The sequence below is a fragment of the Pleurodeles waltl genome, chromosome 5, assembly GCF_031143425.1.
Source record: "Pleurodeles waltl isolate 20211129_DDA chromosome 5, aPleWal1.hap1.20221129, whole genome shotgun sequence".
Lineage (NCBI taxonomy): Eukaryota > Metazoa > Chordata > Amphibia > Caudata > Salamandridae > Pleurodeles > Pleurodeles waltl.
In genome coordinates, this window is record NC_090444.1 from 579959519 (window position 1) to 579977838 (window position 18320).

The 18320-nt window shown below is 43.0% G+C and overlaps 1 protein-coding gene across 1 annotated transcript in view; it reads left to right on the plus strand.

The window, feature by feature from the left end:
- Positions 1–18320, plus strand: part of RYR2 (ryanodine receptor 2) — a 2714825-nt gene that overhangs the window by 2230760 nt on the left and 465745 nt on the right. Inside the window, exons 73-74 of the mRNA XM_069234403.1 lie at positions 767–901; positions 6083–6195. Of these exons, the coding sequence (XP_069090504.1) occupies positions 767–901; positions 6083–6195 (248 nt within the window). The remainder of the gene's footprint in view (positions 1–766; positions 902–6082; positions 6196–18320) is intronic.

An 18320-nucleotide genomic window follows, 5' to 3' on the forward strand; every position in this document is an offset into this window, starting at 1 on the left:
CTGAACACCTATTGAATATTCATTTGAGCCTGCGGTTTTCGGCCACCTAATTGCCAACACCAGCACTTATGACAGTCTGTCACATGGTGGTGCTGTCTATCTACTTTAGTGATGAGCACAACAGATGTTTATTAATTCAGTATGCTTAAAAATGACTAATAGCTGACGACCACGCCATTCGTATGGCTCTGGGGGCCCGTGTAGGCTGAATTGTCACACTTGTACAGTGTAATGGTAGTTGTGTTGCTTCTGTCTTTAGTGCTGGCAGGGGGAATGGGTGGTGCAATCTGCAGTGGCCTCCTGACGAGGACCCTGGTACTTATTTTTTTTTACAAATTAAGAACTGCACTTCTCTGTCTCAAGCTCTTAAGGTCTCATCCATCATTATCTTTGTGTTTGAAACATGTAAATCCTGTGTGTTTTTTTTTAAAGAAAGGTTACTTGTTAAAGAGCCAACTACCAAAGTTTTAAGTTTTGTGGAAATGTCATGACTGTATTTTGCGCAGAGGCTACAAAGATTGTTACTGTTGGGCTCATCCTTTCACAGTTTCATCAGTAATGGATTCAAATGAGGTGCCTTTACATGTTTCTGTTGACGTCACATTCAGTAGAGGATAGGAGGTGGCGGCTTTTCTATGGGTATTGAGACGGCACGTAGGGGTGCGGTGTGGTCACTTTACAAATGGGAACGTGCATTCCAACTGTACTGACCATAGTAATTTTATATGTTGTCCTTTTTTTGCTTCTGAAATCGTTTTGCCTGCAGTTGGAGGATCCTGCCATCAGGTGGCAGATGGCACTGTATAAAGAGCTACCAAACCGGACAGAAGACACCTCGGATCCAGAGAAGATAGTGGAACGAGTTCTCGACATAGCTAATGTGCTTTTCCACCTCGAGCAGGTTTGATTTTTGTCTTTTGCTAGCGCACAATGAAAAGTTCCTATACCCTATATCGCCAGTGCATTTTAAGAAAAGGAGCCCAGGTTAATACATTCTCTCTTTCTACTTGCTTCGGCATATGTGGAGCAACTAAAAAAAGCTTTCCTCTCACAAATAGCTGCACTGAGGTGAGAGAGAAGGGAATCTAATGGAATACTTTACCGAGAGATAAGAGAGCTGGGAGAGAGTGGCAGGGCAGAGGTGTAATACTGAAGGGGAGCAGGAGGTGCAGGTGGGGAGGTGAGAGAGATGTAAAGTAGCAGGTGACAGGTGGAAGGCGAAGGAGAGCTGCAGGAGCAAAATAAAAAAGGACAAGTGCTTGTTTTCCCTTGTGCATGCTTTAGTCGGGTAGACTGTATGTAATAGAGTCGACTTTTAAAATGTTGACAACATTCGGTAATAATGTAGTGTCCTTCATTATTTCCTATGGAATCTCAAAAAGGCAAAATGTAAAAGTCATTTTTATTACATACTTTCTTTAATTCATCTAACTGTACCCTAATAACTGTCAGTACCCCTTTGTGATTTCCATCCTGAAATCTTTAAGCCCCAAACAACCCTTTAATGCTACCCTTCTCGAAACCTTGAAATACACATACTACGCCTTAGTGCTATCTTTCCCTGAACGCTGAAAGCCCCTAACTACCCTTTTGCACTACCAATCATTTATTGAACTTTCACGCTACCTATAGCCCTAAAATATCCTTACTACCCCTTGACTCATCCTCCCTCTAAATCCTGAAAAATCTTATTATTCCTTAACGATACTCTTCCCTGAACCCTAAAAAATCCCTTACTACTCTTATACCCTAACTTTCCCTGAACCTTAAAGACCCTTACCATGCCTTAACTCTATCCTTCCCTGAAAGCTAAAAAACCCTCACAGTCCATTAATGTTCCCCTTCCGTTAACTCTAAAATCGCCTTACTATCCCTTAACTCTACTCTTCATTGAATCTAAAAACCCTTGATTCCCTTTATTGCTATCCTTCCCCGAACCCTAAAAAATAATTAGTACCCCTTATCTTCACTGAAACCTAAAAACCACTTGCCTTTTATGCTATCCATCCATGAACGCTAACAACCAGGAACCACCCAACAATGCTACCCTTCCCTGAATCATAAAAAAATATTATCCCTTAACACTACCCTTCCATGAACCCTAAAACGTCCTACCTATGCCTTCATGGTACAATCTCCAAGCCCTCCCAACCCCTTTCTACCCCTAAAGGTTACATGTCACTGAATCCTCAGAAACCCTTCTTAGTCCCCTGCCCTGTTCTAAGTAACAGTAAACGCTCTTCTCTGCTTTGGCATGGGGATGCCCTCTTGCCCCTGCTCCCAATAAACTTACCTTTGCCCTAAAAGCCACATGGTGTACAGACGCCAGCGTACAAGAACAGTGTGGAAAAAAAACTAAGTAGAACGAGAGAGATCCCAGACTCTGAGGTAGGCAAATGAGGGAAAATGAGAAAGCAGGAGAGGGTTCTCCCTGGTGAAAAATCAGAAACAAAATGAATAGAGACTAAAGGACAGAATGGGATGTAAAGGAAAGAGAAAGAGGGAGAGAGATATGGGGATGCATGGTTGATATAGAAAAGGGGAAAAGAAAGAGGAAAACTGGGATGAAATGAAGAATGGGAGAAGGAAGCAAAGAGTGAGGGACTAAAAGAGGTTATTGTGAGAGGTAAGGTGAAGAGGGCGAAAAAACGAGAAAAATAAGTGAGGTTAAGAGTGGAAAGGAAAGTTGGATCATGAAGAGATCAAGTAGATAATGAAATAGGGAGAGGGAACGAGAGTGAGAGTAGAGGTAGAGAGATACTAAAAAAAAAGTGTTAGGTGTTATTTCAGAAGCACTTACATACAAATCATTCCAAACACCTTTGGCTTTTCTATTTAGAAAAGATTCCCACTGTGTTGGAAAGTGGATTATTACTAAGGGCAGGTAGGTACCTACACTTAATAACAGGCCACAGTCCCACACTAGGTCCAGTCAACGTCTTGTAAATTAATCCTTGCTCAACCCTTGGTAGCTCGGCCCATGAGCAGTTGAGCTTAATTTAGGAGAAAGGCTTGTAAGGTTATAACATCAACAAAACACTAAATAAGCCAAACACAAAACACAATAAAAATCCAAGACCAATTTATAAAAAAATAGTACATATCTTTATCTTTGAAATGACACCAAAACAACAAAAATCCAATGTAGGAAACCAGAGATATTAAGTTTTCAAGATTAAATGTAAAAAGATGCTTTCTAGTGCCTTAAAGCAAAAAGCACCAACCATGGACATCTGGTCATGCTTGACTGGGACAAAGTCAAAGCTTGAGGCTGACAGCGATGGAGCCCAAGTCGGATACACTGAGCAGTAGGCCTCGGTCAAAGTTGTACCTTCTGACTTAGTCTCTTTGTTGGAGCTTTTTCTCTTGTCATCGGTGGAGGCGCCTTTTCATGCTAGCTTACGATGTGACATCCTCGGGTTGGCTCAGCTCGAGGTCTCAGTCAACTCCTGGAAAACTGGTCAAGGGGGAAAAGCTCCAGGGCTTCAGTGGGATGAACCAGAAATTTCGGCCAGTTTGCAGTTCGACTTCGCCGGCTTGACTCTTGTTGATGGGTCCGTCACCTTATGTAGTTCTTTCACAGAGTTGCTCCAGACTTCTCCAAACTTCTGTATTTTCTTCCTGAAGTCCTTTTTGGGTCCTTGAAGTGTCCACAAACTTGATCCAAGGTTTCAGGAGCTCTGAGTTGCTCCTTGGAAGTGGGACAACAGTTCCCTGAATGCACCTGGTCCAAATCCTCAAATGGCCACTCAATGCTGGTTTTGAACCACGGAACTCTAGTTAGCTCCTTTGTAACTGTTGCTTATAGGGAGTCCACTCCTGGTGCTGTAGAAGCAAGGCAAAGTCATTTTCTTGGTAAAGCCCAGAGTGTGCAGATGGTGCAGTCATTGTGGGTGCAGTCGTTCAGGTGCATACCAGTGGTTCAGCATGGCAATCCTTCTCCAGGCTTTTCTTCCAGCAGGGATCTGAAATGCTGGGCAGCTTTGCCATATTTATCCTTGTTCCTGGGTTAGCCAGAAAGGAAGGCAATCCTAACCAGTAGGTTGCAGGCTGCAACCCTCTGGGGTGACCCCGTCCTTTGAAGTGTGACAAAAATCAATCCCAAAAAGCAACATTCTTTAAAAATCCAAGATGGAGAAAATGTATTCTTGATTGTTACATCAGGCTGAGCCCACCCACAGGTGTGGCTGGGGTTCCCTAACACACCCCTTTGAGCCCCTCTCATAATCTAATTAATTACTGGGGATCCCATCTGGCTGGGGGAGCAGGAAATGGGGGAGGTCTGGTTTCTGTTCCAGGTGGCTTTCCCTCCTTTGAAATCCATTTTGGCCACTCTATCCCCTTCTTGCTCTGACATTTGCTGCAGCAGTTTTCCTCCCACTAAGTGTTTCCTTTGTTTCAGCCTAGGCCACTTCACACCTCGTTAAGGTAGCTTGGCTCAGGCTGCCAGAGACTGGGATCAAACATTTTCAAGTTGTTAGACTTATTCTAACTTTGAATTTGATATCAAACATGAGATAGTTAGCTCTTTTCTAGTGGAAATGAAACTTTATTATTTTTAAATAAAGCCTTCCATCGTTAGCCTGTGGAGCTAATGTACTACAGTGGGAAAAATTAATTCAACTGTTTTTCTCTTACCAGGGCTTATAAACATCTTTTATAAAGTCCCTTACCAACCCTTGGGGCACCTAGGGAAACCTTTGCAGACCGTTGCGGTGACGTATGCAAAATAGGGTAGTTTGAGACTCCGGAAGTACGTTTAATCCCAAAGTCGAATTTGGGGTTAACTTGTTTTTAAAAGAAGCCAGCAAGGTAGGCCTGCCTTCAAAATCACATCAGACAGAACAACAGTGCACCCATAGGTGCCCTAACTACACTGGGGTCCCTAAACCTACATGTCCTACCATATACTAGGGACTTACAGGTTGGATGTCAGAGCTAATTATAATTATGCCTAATATGCATATACCATTTTAATCAGAGCATAGGCCCTGGACCTGGATAGCAGGGCCCAGGGAACAATCAGAGTCCGAAAATAGTTAAACAATTGGAGCAATGGGAGAGGGGGCTTCTGCACTGTTAATAACAAATCACATACACCTTGCATGCATTATGCTTCCCTCCAGTAACTGCTCAAAATGATTTCAAGACTTCCACCGCATATGCATTCCAGGTCATGATAAGCCTTCATTAATTAAAACAAATATATAAACTTTCATAACACTTCCAACCTAAACCCACATTTGGTTTTAGTGGTTTGACATCTGATCATAGTTCATCTCCATAATGTGTGCTACTTTTAGTTTTACAATAGAGCGAGCCACACAATTACTTTTCTTCTTGTGAAATCGTAGACTCCATCTCTATACCCTCAATTGTGGACTATTTCAGAAGTAGGGGTACCTCACTTGAAGAAGTATGCACCATTGCTAAGGTATTTCTTTAGGTGAAGATATCTGCTTCTGTAATGTTGAAATAGCAAGTAACTTCCATTGGCACCCTGAAGGTTGTCCTGATTTGAGCTATGAGGTCTACTGCCCTATGGATATTTGTTTTTGCTCTGTTTTGGCTTATATAGTTATGCTCCTCTAATTGCACCACTTGGCACTGTATGTTCTTTCTAAACCCACGTATATGCCTGGTTTCACTTTTTTAAGTATTCTTTTAGGCCTTTCCAAATCAAAAGTTACATTTTATGATGTTAAATAATGGAATGAAAATAATTCAGAAATCACTCTTTGTACCAAAACAAATTAGAACAGAACAGCAAACCTGTTGTAATGAAGTAACTATATAATGAATTTATCAATGCTGCACTTTTCCTTGATGCTGTATTTTTTGTGGGTAATTGATTAGTGAGTGTTCTATGTTGTATTTTTGGAGGATAATGGACTATTGAGGGCTCTCATAATAGGCAGAGTTTTCCATAACTCTAGCAGTGCTTCAATTCCATCCAAGGCTTGAATTTCAATTCCTTTATAAACAATATCAGACAGAAGACAATACTTCACATAATGAGATTTGTACTTTTCAGGAATATAATGTTGGTGTGTTGTTCCCTTCTTGTTGGTTGGTGCACCAGGTTGAACATCCTCAGAGGTCCAAAAAAGCAGTGTGGCACAAGCTACTGTCCAAGCAGAGAAAGAGGGCAGTAGTTGCCTGCTTTAGAATGGCTCCATTGTACAACCTGCCCAGGTGAGAACAGTTTACTCCATATTATGAATGTATAACTTATGGCTCTCATACATTTGACCATGTTTTTCAATACTTCAGTTTTTTTTAAAAAGCCACCAGTCAACAGTCAATAGCAATATACTGCAGCTACTGTCATATATTCTGCGATAAAAAACATTAACCCCTATACATACTCTTATAGATAGTCTAATGCTCAATCACTAGATATTCCATGAGTACATTTTCCATTTATGCATTAGTATCTGTCTGCTCTGTAGGTCTAGAGATCAGTAGATCGGCGATCAATTAACATAGTTTTGTTCCAGGCATGAAGTATTCTTGCCTGCGGTAAAAACCTGAATCTGTACACACATAGCATAGATTATGACTGAATCCAAAATATGAAAATGAGAGAAATGTACGTACATCATGGGAGGCTCACTTCTGCATTATACAAGCAAACTATGACTGCCTTCTGAGCGTATACTTTTTGAATTTGATTAGAAGAGTGGGTCTACCCAGGGGAGTACAAGTTGAGTTGACATAGAAAGGCCATTTAAGTACAGGGAAAAACAACACTTTGGGCCATATTCACAAACATCACTTTGTAATCGATGAAGTAGTATTACTTACTGTTAATCCTTAACCTACTACTGGTGACATCCGCCTTTTCCAATTCTATGTTTTCTGTCCAAAGGACTCTGGCATGTGTGCGGAAAACTTTGCACACATAGGCCTACTATTTACTAGTAAATAGGAATGGGAAAGGAAGTGGCTTGAAAATAGGAAATTCAAACACCTAAATGGGAGGGGTATAGAAAGGGTTAGGAGAGGTTCAGGTAGGGACAAGCAAGTGCAAATTCTCACCCACAAAATAGTCAATTGCTACTAAGTGTTGCTATTGCTATTTACAAACTGCATTTCTAAAGTTACTGCAGCCAAAAGCCCCCAAAACAGTAGTAAATGTACTCCAGCTTAGCTTTAGAGTAGGTCTAGTGCCACACATGGCCACTCAGAGGTACAGCAACACATTGTCATAGAAAATAATGGAGTCAGAGGCTTAAAATAACTCCTCAGAGGAAACAATGTTAAATACATAAAATTACTTAAAATATACCTTATGACTAGTTAACTGTCCCCAGCAAACACTGACACTTTAGGGCAGTGGTTCCCAACCTTTTGACTTCTGTGGACCTCCACTTTATCATTACTGGAACCCAGGGATCCCCACTGAATCATTATTGGAATCCAGGGACACCCCTACTGAGTCATTACTTAAAGCTTGGGACCTAATCTGTTAAGATTATTTACTTTTCCAAGCAGTTGCGGACCCCTGAGGAGGCTTCGCGGACACCCAGGGGTCCCCGGACCATAGTCTGGGAACCCCTGCTTTAGGGCTTTGCTATATAAACATGTAAAACACATATGTCTGTCTTAATAATATAAAGCTCCTTGTCATAGAGCTTTATAGGCCTACCTTAGAGGATACACACCCACACACACACCACACACATATATATTTTTTTCACTGGGAAAAAACAACAAATGTTAGATGAACGTTATAGTTAGGCTCACATTTCATGCGCAAAAAGAAAAGAACACAATCACTGAGGTCTGGACAGCAGGCCTCAGTGCACTCTCAAAGTCGAAAACCAGCAACTAATAGTCAAAAATGGGGCAAAAGTTGGGGGAACCTGCAAAAAGCCTTTTTTCTCACCCCCCCAGCTAATACTCCAGGGAGACCTCAACCACCTCCTGGTGAGTCTTCATGGCATTAAGCAAGGAAGGATGCAGAAAACTGGCTAGTACTATTGCAGGGCCTACTCAGGCTTACATCCTGGGAATGTAACCAACATCAATTCTGACAGGATCCATCCTAAACAGGACTTTAACTGACTAGTTTTCTTCTTCCTTTCCCTTGTCCTTGGGATCAGAGGTACCTAACGCTACTAACCCTATCTTAGTCAGGGCAACATCTTGCTTACCCACAGAGATTATCCATAACTGTAGTAACCCCACCATGACCAACAGGGTCAGGGGGTGCCACAAATTACTACTACACATGGGTCACACCACCATGCCAATGATAGTGCAGTAATAAAGGCTTACGACCCGCAATGGCTACTGACAGCTGTCAATACCCAGAACCACACTTTTAGCTCTCCACTGATAGGTGGATGTGCTATGCAGTAGGTTTCTTTGGGATCAAAAGATCCTTCTGCTTTTTGTGAGTGGGGGGACTACTCCATCTTGCAGCAGAAACACTCCTTCCACACTCTGTTCTGTTAGCTGAGGTACCACAACCTCCTGCTTAATAGCTGCCTGAGTAGTCAGGATGTTTTGTGTGGCAGCTGAGGCCTTACCAGTGCCAACTCTGGAGTTTCATCCTTACTGGAGTAGAATCTCCTTAGCTAACTGGATTTTTTTCTAAAATGTGCCTACCTTTCCTACACTTCTTTTTATTGCTTTGCTTCTGGGGCCTACTTTTACTACCTGTAGGTTCAGTACCTCCAAAATTCTTGGGAGAGGCATTGCACTGGACAACTACTTTCTTTGGGCTCAGACCAAACTCTGGGAGGTAATTTCCAAGGAGACAATCTAGGGGGAGGTCCGAATTGAGTACCACCCTCTGCCAACTAAGGGAACCATCTATCTATAAAGTCACTAAAGCCACAGGCCTAACAGTAACCTCCCCTGGGACAGCCCTTACTCTTATTCTTTCTAATGGCAAGTACTGGTCTGGGGATACCAACCTGCCATATACAAAGGTGTGACTGGTGCAAGTATCCCTCAAGACAGCGACTAGGATCCCATTCACCTGGATGTGATGAAAGTGTTTGCTCTGGGGTCACCAACACACCACTGGGCCCTTTTCCCATTCAAAGGCTATGAGGATGTCCTCATCTGAAGAGCGATCCCCAAAGGCTACACTGATAACCCCAGTGCCTACCTTTTTCTTAGGACAAGCTGAATCCCCTCCATAGTGCCCAGCCTGCTGACAATCAAAGCAGGGATTACATTCTATGAACTTTCTAAGCTTATGGTTCCCACTAATCTGCTTACTACTAGAGTTGGGGTGGGATGAATTATCCTTCATTTTAGGGTTCTGGGGTTCTGAGGAACTACATTTGTGGTGCTTACCACATCCTTCTGTTTCCTTCTGTGGGCCTAACCCCTCTTCTTGGAATCTCACTCCGGATGTTTTTTTAGGAATTCTAGTTCTAACCCACTCGTCAGCCTTTTTGCCTCTCTCTCTAGGGCTAGAAATCTTGGAATCTACCAACTGTAACTTTTGCAGGAAACAAATTGTTGAAGTGTGTCCTTTTATAATTAAATTGTACAAGCCCTCATTAGTATAAACTTGGTTACCTTTTAACCAGCCGTCCAGTGACTTAAAAGATGTGTCTACAAAGTGTTTATGTAGCCCCTTTTGCAGTGTTCCTTACCTTCAATATGTCCTCCTCAGGTGTGTGGCCAGAAATCTCAATGAGTGCCTGTCTCATGTGGGTATAGGATTCTGGTACCTCATCCTCAAGTGTGGGCAATCTGTCCCTCCATAAGGTAACAAGTCCCACAACAAGGCTTCCCACTGTTGTGCACCAACCTTCCTCATCCTTGGGTCTCTATGCTGGAGTAAAGCTCCTCTCACTCCCAGACATAGACCCTTGTCTTGGCCTTGCTCTAGGGGCGACACTGTTGTTGTCCCCTTCAATTTCAAAGAGACTGTTGCCAAACTCGCCTTCATCATGTAGGAGGCTGGCCTAGTTTGTAGTGGGTACCTATGGTACTTACACCTGATACTAGGTCCAGTTATCCCCTATTAGTGAAATGTAGTAAGTGTCCAGAAGCCAGGCTCTCTAGGGGTAGTGTGGAGAAGCAGCCAAGGCCTAACTAGGAGACATGCAAAGCTTATGCAATAATACTGTAGTCACACAGTACTCACACACATGAAAGAAAATACTCAGTGTTACAAAAATAAAGGTACTTTATTTTGGTGACAGAAATGCCACAAATACCTTAGAGACTATATCCCCCTTAGGAGCTAAATAATATACACAGTATATACACTAGAATGCTGAAATAGCTGTAAAAACAGTTAGAAAACAGAGTAACTAGTGAAAATCACAATAGTTAGAAATTGGTCAAGGGGAACACAAACCATATACTAAAAGACTGGAATACAGAAGTCGGTTTGCCACCTAGGCAAGTGTAGTGTGTAGAGGGGCGCTGGGTGTACTAGGAAACACCAAAGGTAAGTAATAGAACCCACTCCAGAGCCAAGGAAAGCAGGAGTAAGGCACAGTAACTTTCCTAGAACACACAAGAAAGAAGATAATCCAAGAACCAGAAGAGACTACAAGACACCAGCAATGGATTCCTGGACCTGAAGACCTGTGGAAGAAGGGGACCAAGTCCAAGAAGCACTGATGAATCCAGGGAGAACAGGAGCACCTGCTAAGCCGGATGAAGGTGCAAAAGAAGAACCACCAGTAACAGTCAGTACTGCACCCAAGAAGACGGATGCGGGTTCCTGGTTGGTGCAGATGATGTCCCAGGCACGATGAATGATTGCAGTCTGGTTTGTGTCGCTGGATTCCGCCAACAAGTCTTGGCACATGCAAAGCTCATGGTTAGTGGGAAATGGCACTGCTTGGGACCAGGAGGGACCTCGCGGCCTCTACCCAGGAGGGGGAGACAGAAGGGTCTCTCAGCAACTCAGAGAGCCCTTAGAAGACCAGGCTGCATGCACAGGAGTCCCTCAGCAGGGGGACAAAGAAGGTGCAAAAGGAGGCCCACGTAGCACTACACTAAGGGATCCCACGCCACCGGAGAACCACGCAGGAGGCTGTCTGTCGCAGGAAGGAGTGCTGGGGCCAGAGCTGCACGGTGCATGAAAAACGTCATAAAAGGATGCCAACAAGCCTTGGGAATTGCAAAACATGCGTGCATGGAGGTACTGTCTTGCATGGGGAGGCAAGCTCTTACCTCCACCAAAGTTGGACAGCTAGACTTCAGGACCATCGGAACCACTTCAGTCCACCACCTGTGTTGCTGGATCCACGCACTTCTTAAGGAGAGGGGACCCAAGCCACCAGTGGTCGCTGCAGAGGAGCGCCTGCTGAAGCAGTGAAGTGACTCCTTCACTTTAAGGGAGATTCCTTCGTTTTTCTCGTGCAGGCTGAAGACTGGCTGTCCTCTGAGGATGCACAGCTTGGAAACAGTTGCAGTTGCTGGCAGGAGCTGAAGATACAATGTTGCAGAAGTCATCTTTGCTTCTTTGTTACAGTTGTAGAGTTCTTGGAGGGTCCAGATGCAGTTCCGTCGGTAAGAAGGTGACGCAAATGATGCGGAGGATTTCTGCTGGAGTCTTGCAATCCGAATCTGAAGAACCACCCAAGAGAGAGACCCTAAATAGCCCTGAAATGGGGATTGGTCAGCTAACAGGTAAGTACCTATCAGGGGAGGGCTCTGACATCACCTGCTGGCACTGGCCACTCAGATGCTCCCAGAGTGCCCTGCCAATTTAGAATCCAAGATGGCAAAACCAAGGGACATTCTGGAGGAGCTCTGAACACCTCCACTGGTGCGGTGATGGACAGGGAAGTGGTCACTCCCCTTTCCTTTGTCCAGTTTCGCGCCAGAGCAGGGACTGGGGGTCCCTGAGCTGGTGTAGACTGGATTATGCAAGGAGGGTACCATCTGTGCCCTTCAAAGCATTCCCAGAGGCCCTGGGAGGCTACCCCCCCCATGCCTATAACACCTGTTTCCAAGGGGAGAGGGTGTAACATCACTCTCCCAAAGGAAATCCTTTGTTCTGCCTTCCTGGGCTTGAGCTGCTCAAGCAACAGGAGAGCAGAAACTTGTCTCTGAGTTGGCAGCAGCTGGTGCGGCCTGGAAAACCTCAGAAGTCTGTAATGGCAGTACTGGGGGTCCTGTAAGGATCCCCCAGAGTGCATGGAATCATACAACCATTGCTTGCAAAAACCTTGGGGTATGATTCCAACATGTTTGATACCAAACATGGCCATATTCGGAGTTACCATTGTGAAGCTGTACATAGGTAGTGACCTATGTATAGTGGACGCGTAAAAATGGCATCCCCGCACTCACGAAGTCTGGGAAAATGGTCCTTGATCACATGGGGGCACCTCTGTTTGTGGAGGGGTGCCCTCACACACAGGCACTCTGCACCCAGCTTTCAGGGTTGACGGCCTGGTATATGAGTGACTTATAAGTGACCTGGTGCAGTGTAAATGGCTGTGAAAGGGTGCATGCACCATTTCATACAGGCTGCAATGGCAGTCCTGTAGAAGCCTTTGCATGGGATCCCTATGAGTGGCAAAAGAAATGCTGCAGCCCTTAGGGATCCCCTAGGTACCATATATTAAGGACTTATAAGGGGACACCAGTATGCCAATTATGAGTGGAATACTGTGTTACAGTATCCAACAACCAAAGTTAGGGGGGAGAGAGCATACCTACCAACTGCTCCATTCTCCATCTTTAAAGCTTGCAAATTACTTAAGAAGCAGTGGTGGTCAGCCTCTCTTTGGCTTTGAGGAAAATATGTGCCTAGTGCCTGCATAGCTTTTGGCAACTTCTTGATGCTGTATACAAGTTCTGTTAGCACAACTTAGTAAATGTCTGGTACAGCTTAACACAAGTTCTAGATCCTACTGCCTAAGAAAATGGGTGTACTACATGATAGGGTAGGGCCCCTATCGTGCAGTACATGTGCATTTATCTCCTTGGGTCCAGTCAGTTACTTACTTAACCTTCAGCTCAACCCTTTGGTTCCTATGGCACATAGCAGACAGTCTTAGCAAAGGAACAATGTGTAAAGCATTTAACAGCATCAAGCAACGGAATAAGAAAGTCACTAAATAAGAAAGAGACATGACAACAGTTCATAAAAATAGATCATATCTTTATGAATTTTTAGAGTCCTTGATGATGAAAAGATATGAATTTTAAAGCATTTAAAACTTTGACATCATCAGGAAACAAGTAATAGCAAGTCAAAACTTTGATAATTTGTTTAAGGTTTGTAAAAGTCTGTAACAGTAAGTTTGGCATCTTCGACCCGGGTTGGATGACCAAATCTGACAGGATGGAGGTCTGGGAGTCGTAAAAGACATCTTTGGACAGTTTCTTGTCCACCAAAGCCTTTTTAAAGTGAGTTCCAAACTTTATAGTACGACCGCCACTGGCTTCTTTGGAGCAGTCCTGATGCTGAGGGATGCAGGCTTAAAGATGCTCAATTGATGCTCCAGATGCTGTGTGGTCCAGGGAGGTGACCACCCCATGCTGTTCTGTGGGCCCAGCCAACTGACCCTTGGAGTCTCTGCCTTGGAAAGGGGCTGGGAATCTACTTTTCTCATGCACACATAGGCTGCAAACTCCACTAGTCCAATTCGCAGCAGATGCAGTCCTTCCAATTTCGCAGCCTCTTCTTGTGCACTCCCAATGGGTGAAAAGAATTCTTCTTCTCATTCTAAATCCAGTGAGTACTGAAGTCTCAGATGTGAGGGGTGCTCGTTATATCCCATTATATCCCAGAAAAGTGCCCCAAAGGGACAACACGGTCCCTTGCAAATGGGCTAATACGTCCCCTCTTATCTAGTGACATATTTCTGGTTTTGTGTGGCATCTGGCTATCCCATAGTGCATCTTGCATGCCACATGCAAAATGGCTGATTCTTCTTTGAGTGTATGGACCTTGGTAGCCTACTCTCGGGGTGTGGCTTCCATGGTCTGCAAGCCCACTGAAACTGTTTCTGAAACTTTGTTTCTCTTCTTTGGCCCTGGCTCTTTCCTGTCTAGGAGAAGCAAAAGGCATCCTGCGTTGGAGTGTTGTCACATCGGCCCTTCAAAGGCGGCATCATCTTTGATGTCTGCCTTTTGGACTAACACCCTTTGCAGCTGATCCTGTGGGAGGGGAGTCACACCTATAATGCAGAAACAGCCCTTGTTTCCAGCCTGGGAGTCATTCACATGTCTCCCCAGGTGGGCAGAAACCTGTCTTAGCCCTGGTGTTTCTACACAGCCACTATACCAGCTGGGTCAAAGAATGTCAACTTTCACAAAAGTTGCTGGCATTAAATTTGACACAAATGTTAGGCAACTATAACCTGTGGCCTAAAGTTACTTAACAGCATGAGTTATAGGTTCTTCAGATAAGTATAAGTATAACTATAATTGCTGAATTTCTATGGTTTGGTGTGGGTAAGACGTCACCCAAACTGTAACGTCCCTCTAACCTTTGTTTTTTTCAGTGAATTTCAATTTTCTTAATGTAAATTAATATATATTACCTCACAGCTGTACACGGTGGGGGATAGCGGTAGGGCATGGCCTGCCGCCAGGCCCTGTGGCCAATCCCCCTGCATTCACCGAATACTTCACCACTGATGGCCTATGCCTGTGTGCAGGTGGTTTTGGTGTGTGAGTGGATGTATTTTATGTCGGAGTTTGGATCCGCGGATCCCTCGTGGATTTACAGTGGGTGTTGCACTGAGCACCGCTGTGGATCAGTGGATCAGCAGATCATCCAAAAAAAACAATTGGGGCAAATCTTTCCCAAGAGGGGTCCGTCAGAGACCCGTCTATTTGTCCTATACCTGTACCCTTACACCTTATATCAGTTTTTTATTGGCCCCCCTCCTCGCAGCCACACCTTTGCTCTCAGGTTGCGGCCAGCCTTCAGCAGTCAGTGCCTTGCTTTTCCCCCGGATCTACAGATCCCCCATAAGTGGATCTGTGAAGGATCTGGGTCCCTAGATATCTGTATTTATTTTTCCTTCAATAAGTCCAAAACTACTGAACCAAATTACAAAAAGCACTCTTTCTGGACCAAGATCTAGCTTCTGACAAATTTGGTGTAATTCCGTCCAGTGGTTCGGGCTCTATTCGTGTCAGCTATCCCATGGGAAGTTGAATTTTATGAGACCCCCCCTTTTATTTTGGGCCGTGCTTATCGAATCACATTGAAACTTTTCAAACAGCAGCAGAAGTGAGTGGCAAACTAGTTTTGAAAACTTAGTGAAGATTCGTCAAACAGCACCAAAATTTTAGGAAAAACTAAAAGCTAGGTCCTAAGAATAAGTGCCTACTGGCTATTGTCAGTATGGAATAATATACATATATATCTATCTATCTATCTCCCTCCCTCTCTCTCTCTCTCTCTCTCTCTATATATATATATATATATATATATATATATATATACAGGAGTGGATCATCGAACAATGTGCATCCCTAGATATCTATATTTCTCTTACCTTTATCAGCTCCAAAACTACTGAACGGATTTTCACTAAATTACACAAGGCGCTCATTCCGGACCAAGATCTAGCTTTCTCTAAATGTGGTGTCATTCCGGCCAACGGTTGGGGATGTAGTGTATCTAAAAAACATTTAGATTGGGAAAGTGGGCATTGGGACACCCCATCTTTTTCTGAGCCCCCGCTTAACAAACTTGTTTTCAAAATTTCAGGGAGATTCGTCAAAAGGTGCCAAAGTTAAAGGCAAAACAAAAAAGCTTTTTCTTTAGAAACTTGATCCTAGCTATCACTAGTAATGTCTATCTATCTATCTATCTATCTATCTATCTATCTATCTATCTATCTATCTATCTATCTATCTATCTATCTATCTACATATATGCATATATGCATATTTATATATATATGTTATAAATCTATATATATGTATATATATATATGTACACACACATATATGAATAAATATATATACACAAATTATATATGTCATATATACATATATATAATGTGTTTTTATTGTGAAAAATATATCTAATTAAATAGTTATTACATTGTTATATAATAACAATAAACATATTTTAATATTGTAAATAGATTAAATGGTTACACTGTTGTGAAAAGTTTCAAAATAAAGATTAATTCTTTACAAAACTTTTAACACATTTTAATACATGTTAAATAACATAAAATAAATTAATTCAACTTGTTTTTTTCATTATTCTTTATGAAATGTTATTTAGAAATTAAATAAATATATTTTAATATATTAATTATTGATTGAATACACTTTTAGGTTAATGCTCTCTAAATTTCTGTTTTATTTTTTTCTAGGCTTAAAGATTTAAAATAATGTAAAATAATAGTTATAAAGAAATATTTAAATATCTTTAAAGATTAAGAAACATTAATAATTTTGAAATATTCCAGTACATAGCCATAGCGAGATCTCTGCAACAGTGGTAGAGATTTCCACCTACATGTGAAAAGTAGCAACTTTACACTCATAAATCATTGTGTAAGAGTCTCCACCGCAGTGGAGACTTGTAAGTCTGCACTTAATAGTAACTTTACATAGTTGAGCTGTATATAGCAAAATAGTGTGAAGTTACTACTGGGTGCAGTATTGGATTCACACATGAGTAAAGTTGGAAATGTACATGTGTAAACAGGCCACCATATGTATACATTTTACTTGATTAAGCTTTCTTATTGGATATTTGTCAGTGTTTCAAAACATGCATTTCACAGGACAGAGGTCTAACTGCGAATTACTTCCCATAGTCCATAGTGATTAATTAATTTGCAAAATATTTAGGTTCCCTAAAAAATGAAGTTAAACACAGCATTTCCTCTCTGTTTCACAATGGCAGTGCTCTCTTAGACCAATAATCTAACATACACAAAAATGATGGATGGAATGCTTGAATTAATCTCAGCCATGGCAATTACTCGGGCCCCATTCTAATCCATTGTTATTTGCACACCATGTCACCCCAGTTGAGACCTAGCTACATGCAAAGCAGACATGACCAACTCCAATTGGAATAGTACAGTCCAAACAGCCAAGCCTGGTCATCTTTGAACTGGAACTCACGTACCCCAGGACCGGTTTTGCCCTCATTATCGGCTCACCAGCTAGGCTCAGCTTGGTTCTAGTGACACAGAGTACATAGGACCCATGTCTGGACTTACTCATCCCACTTAGGGCGACACACTAAAGTATACAAAAAAAGTGATGGCTGCAATGCTCACATTCATCTCAGCCACTGGTTATTACTCAGGGCTGCATCTCAATCCATCTTTATTTTGCGCACCATGTCACCTCAGTTTGCAAATCAGGCTTGACACTGCTCCAATCGGAAGAGTCCAGCCTACACTGCAAGGAAACATATGAAAGTCCCTCCCTCTGGGCAAAAGCATTTTTGAAGCTCTTCCTTATTTTCTAAATTTTCAGCTCAAGATAGACTCCCCGGGGCATTTAGAGGCTCGGGGAGAGAGGCACACAGCTCCCTCTCCATAACAAATGAATGTAAAACCCAGTGGTGGGCTCTGGGGCCTCTTGAGGCACAGATAGTGAGGCCACATGGTCCCCTTCCCCATAAATAAAAAAAAAGGAAAATGAACCTGAGGGTGGGCTTCCTCGAGACTCTAATGGCTTGGAGAAGGGGCTGCGCTCCACCTCCTCCCGATAAATATTAATAATGGACCCCGGGGTGGGCTCCCCGGTGCCGCTTGAGGCTTGGTGTGAGGAGCTCCCAAACCCTCACCCCTTTGTAAACACAGCCCCGGGGTAAGCTGTCTGGGGCATATAATAAATAAATGTGGTCTGGCTTATCCCATGAGAGTCTAGCAGGATTGCAACATTTTTTGCTGTTTTTTTCTTTTTTCGGCCCCAAGGGAGTCAGCAACATTTTTCTCATGTGGCTGGCAGCCAGTCAGAGCCCTCACACTTGCAGGAGCTTGACTCCCGTGGAAGTTAGGTGGCTCCAGGGAAATAAAGCTCCCTGGATCAATCAGAGAGCTCTATTTTTAAATTGGCGCTCCCATGAGAGTCCCGGAGGCTCTCATGAGCTCAGCTGCCAAAATATACAATTATGTTTGTCCCCCTTAATTTCTCAAAAACTACTGAACAGATTTACATCAAATCACAAAAATCACAATCTGCCTACCAATGTCTTTCTTCCTGCCAACCTTGGTGTAATTTTGTTCAGCAGTTTTTGCTGTAGCCAGTCTTCAAGAAGTCAATGGAAAATACATGAGGATTATGTGTTTTGGGATGCACTTTTTTTGCAGCCCATGCTTGACAGATCACCCGAAGCTTGCAATGCGCACACTAGCCAAAAAGTAGCACTGTCAAACCGT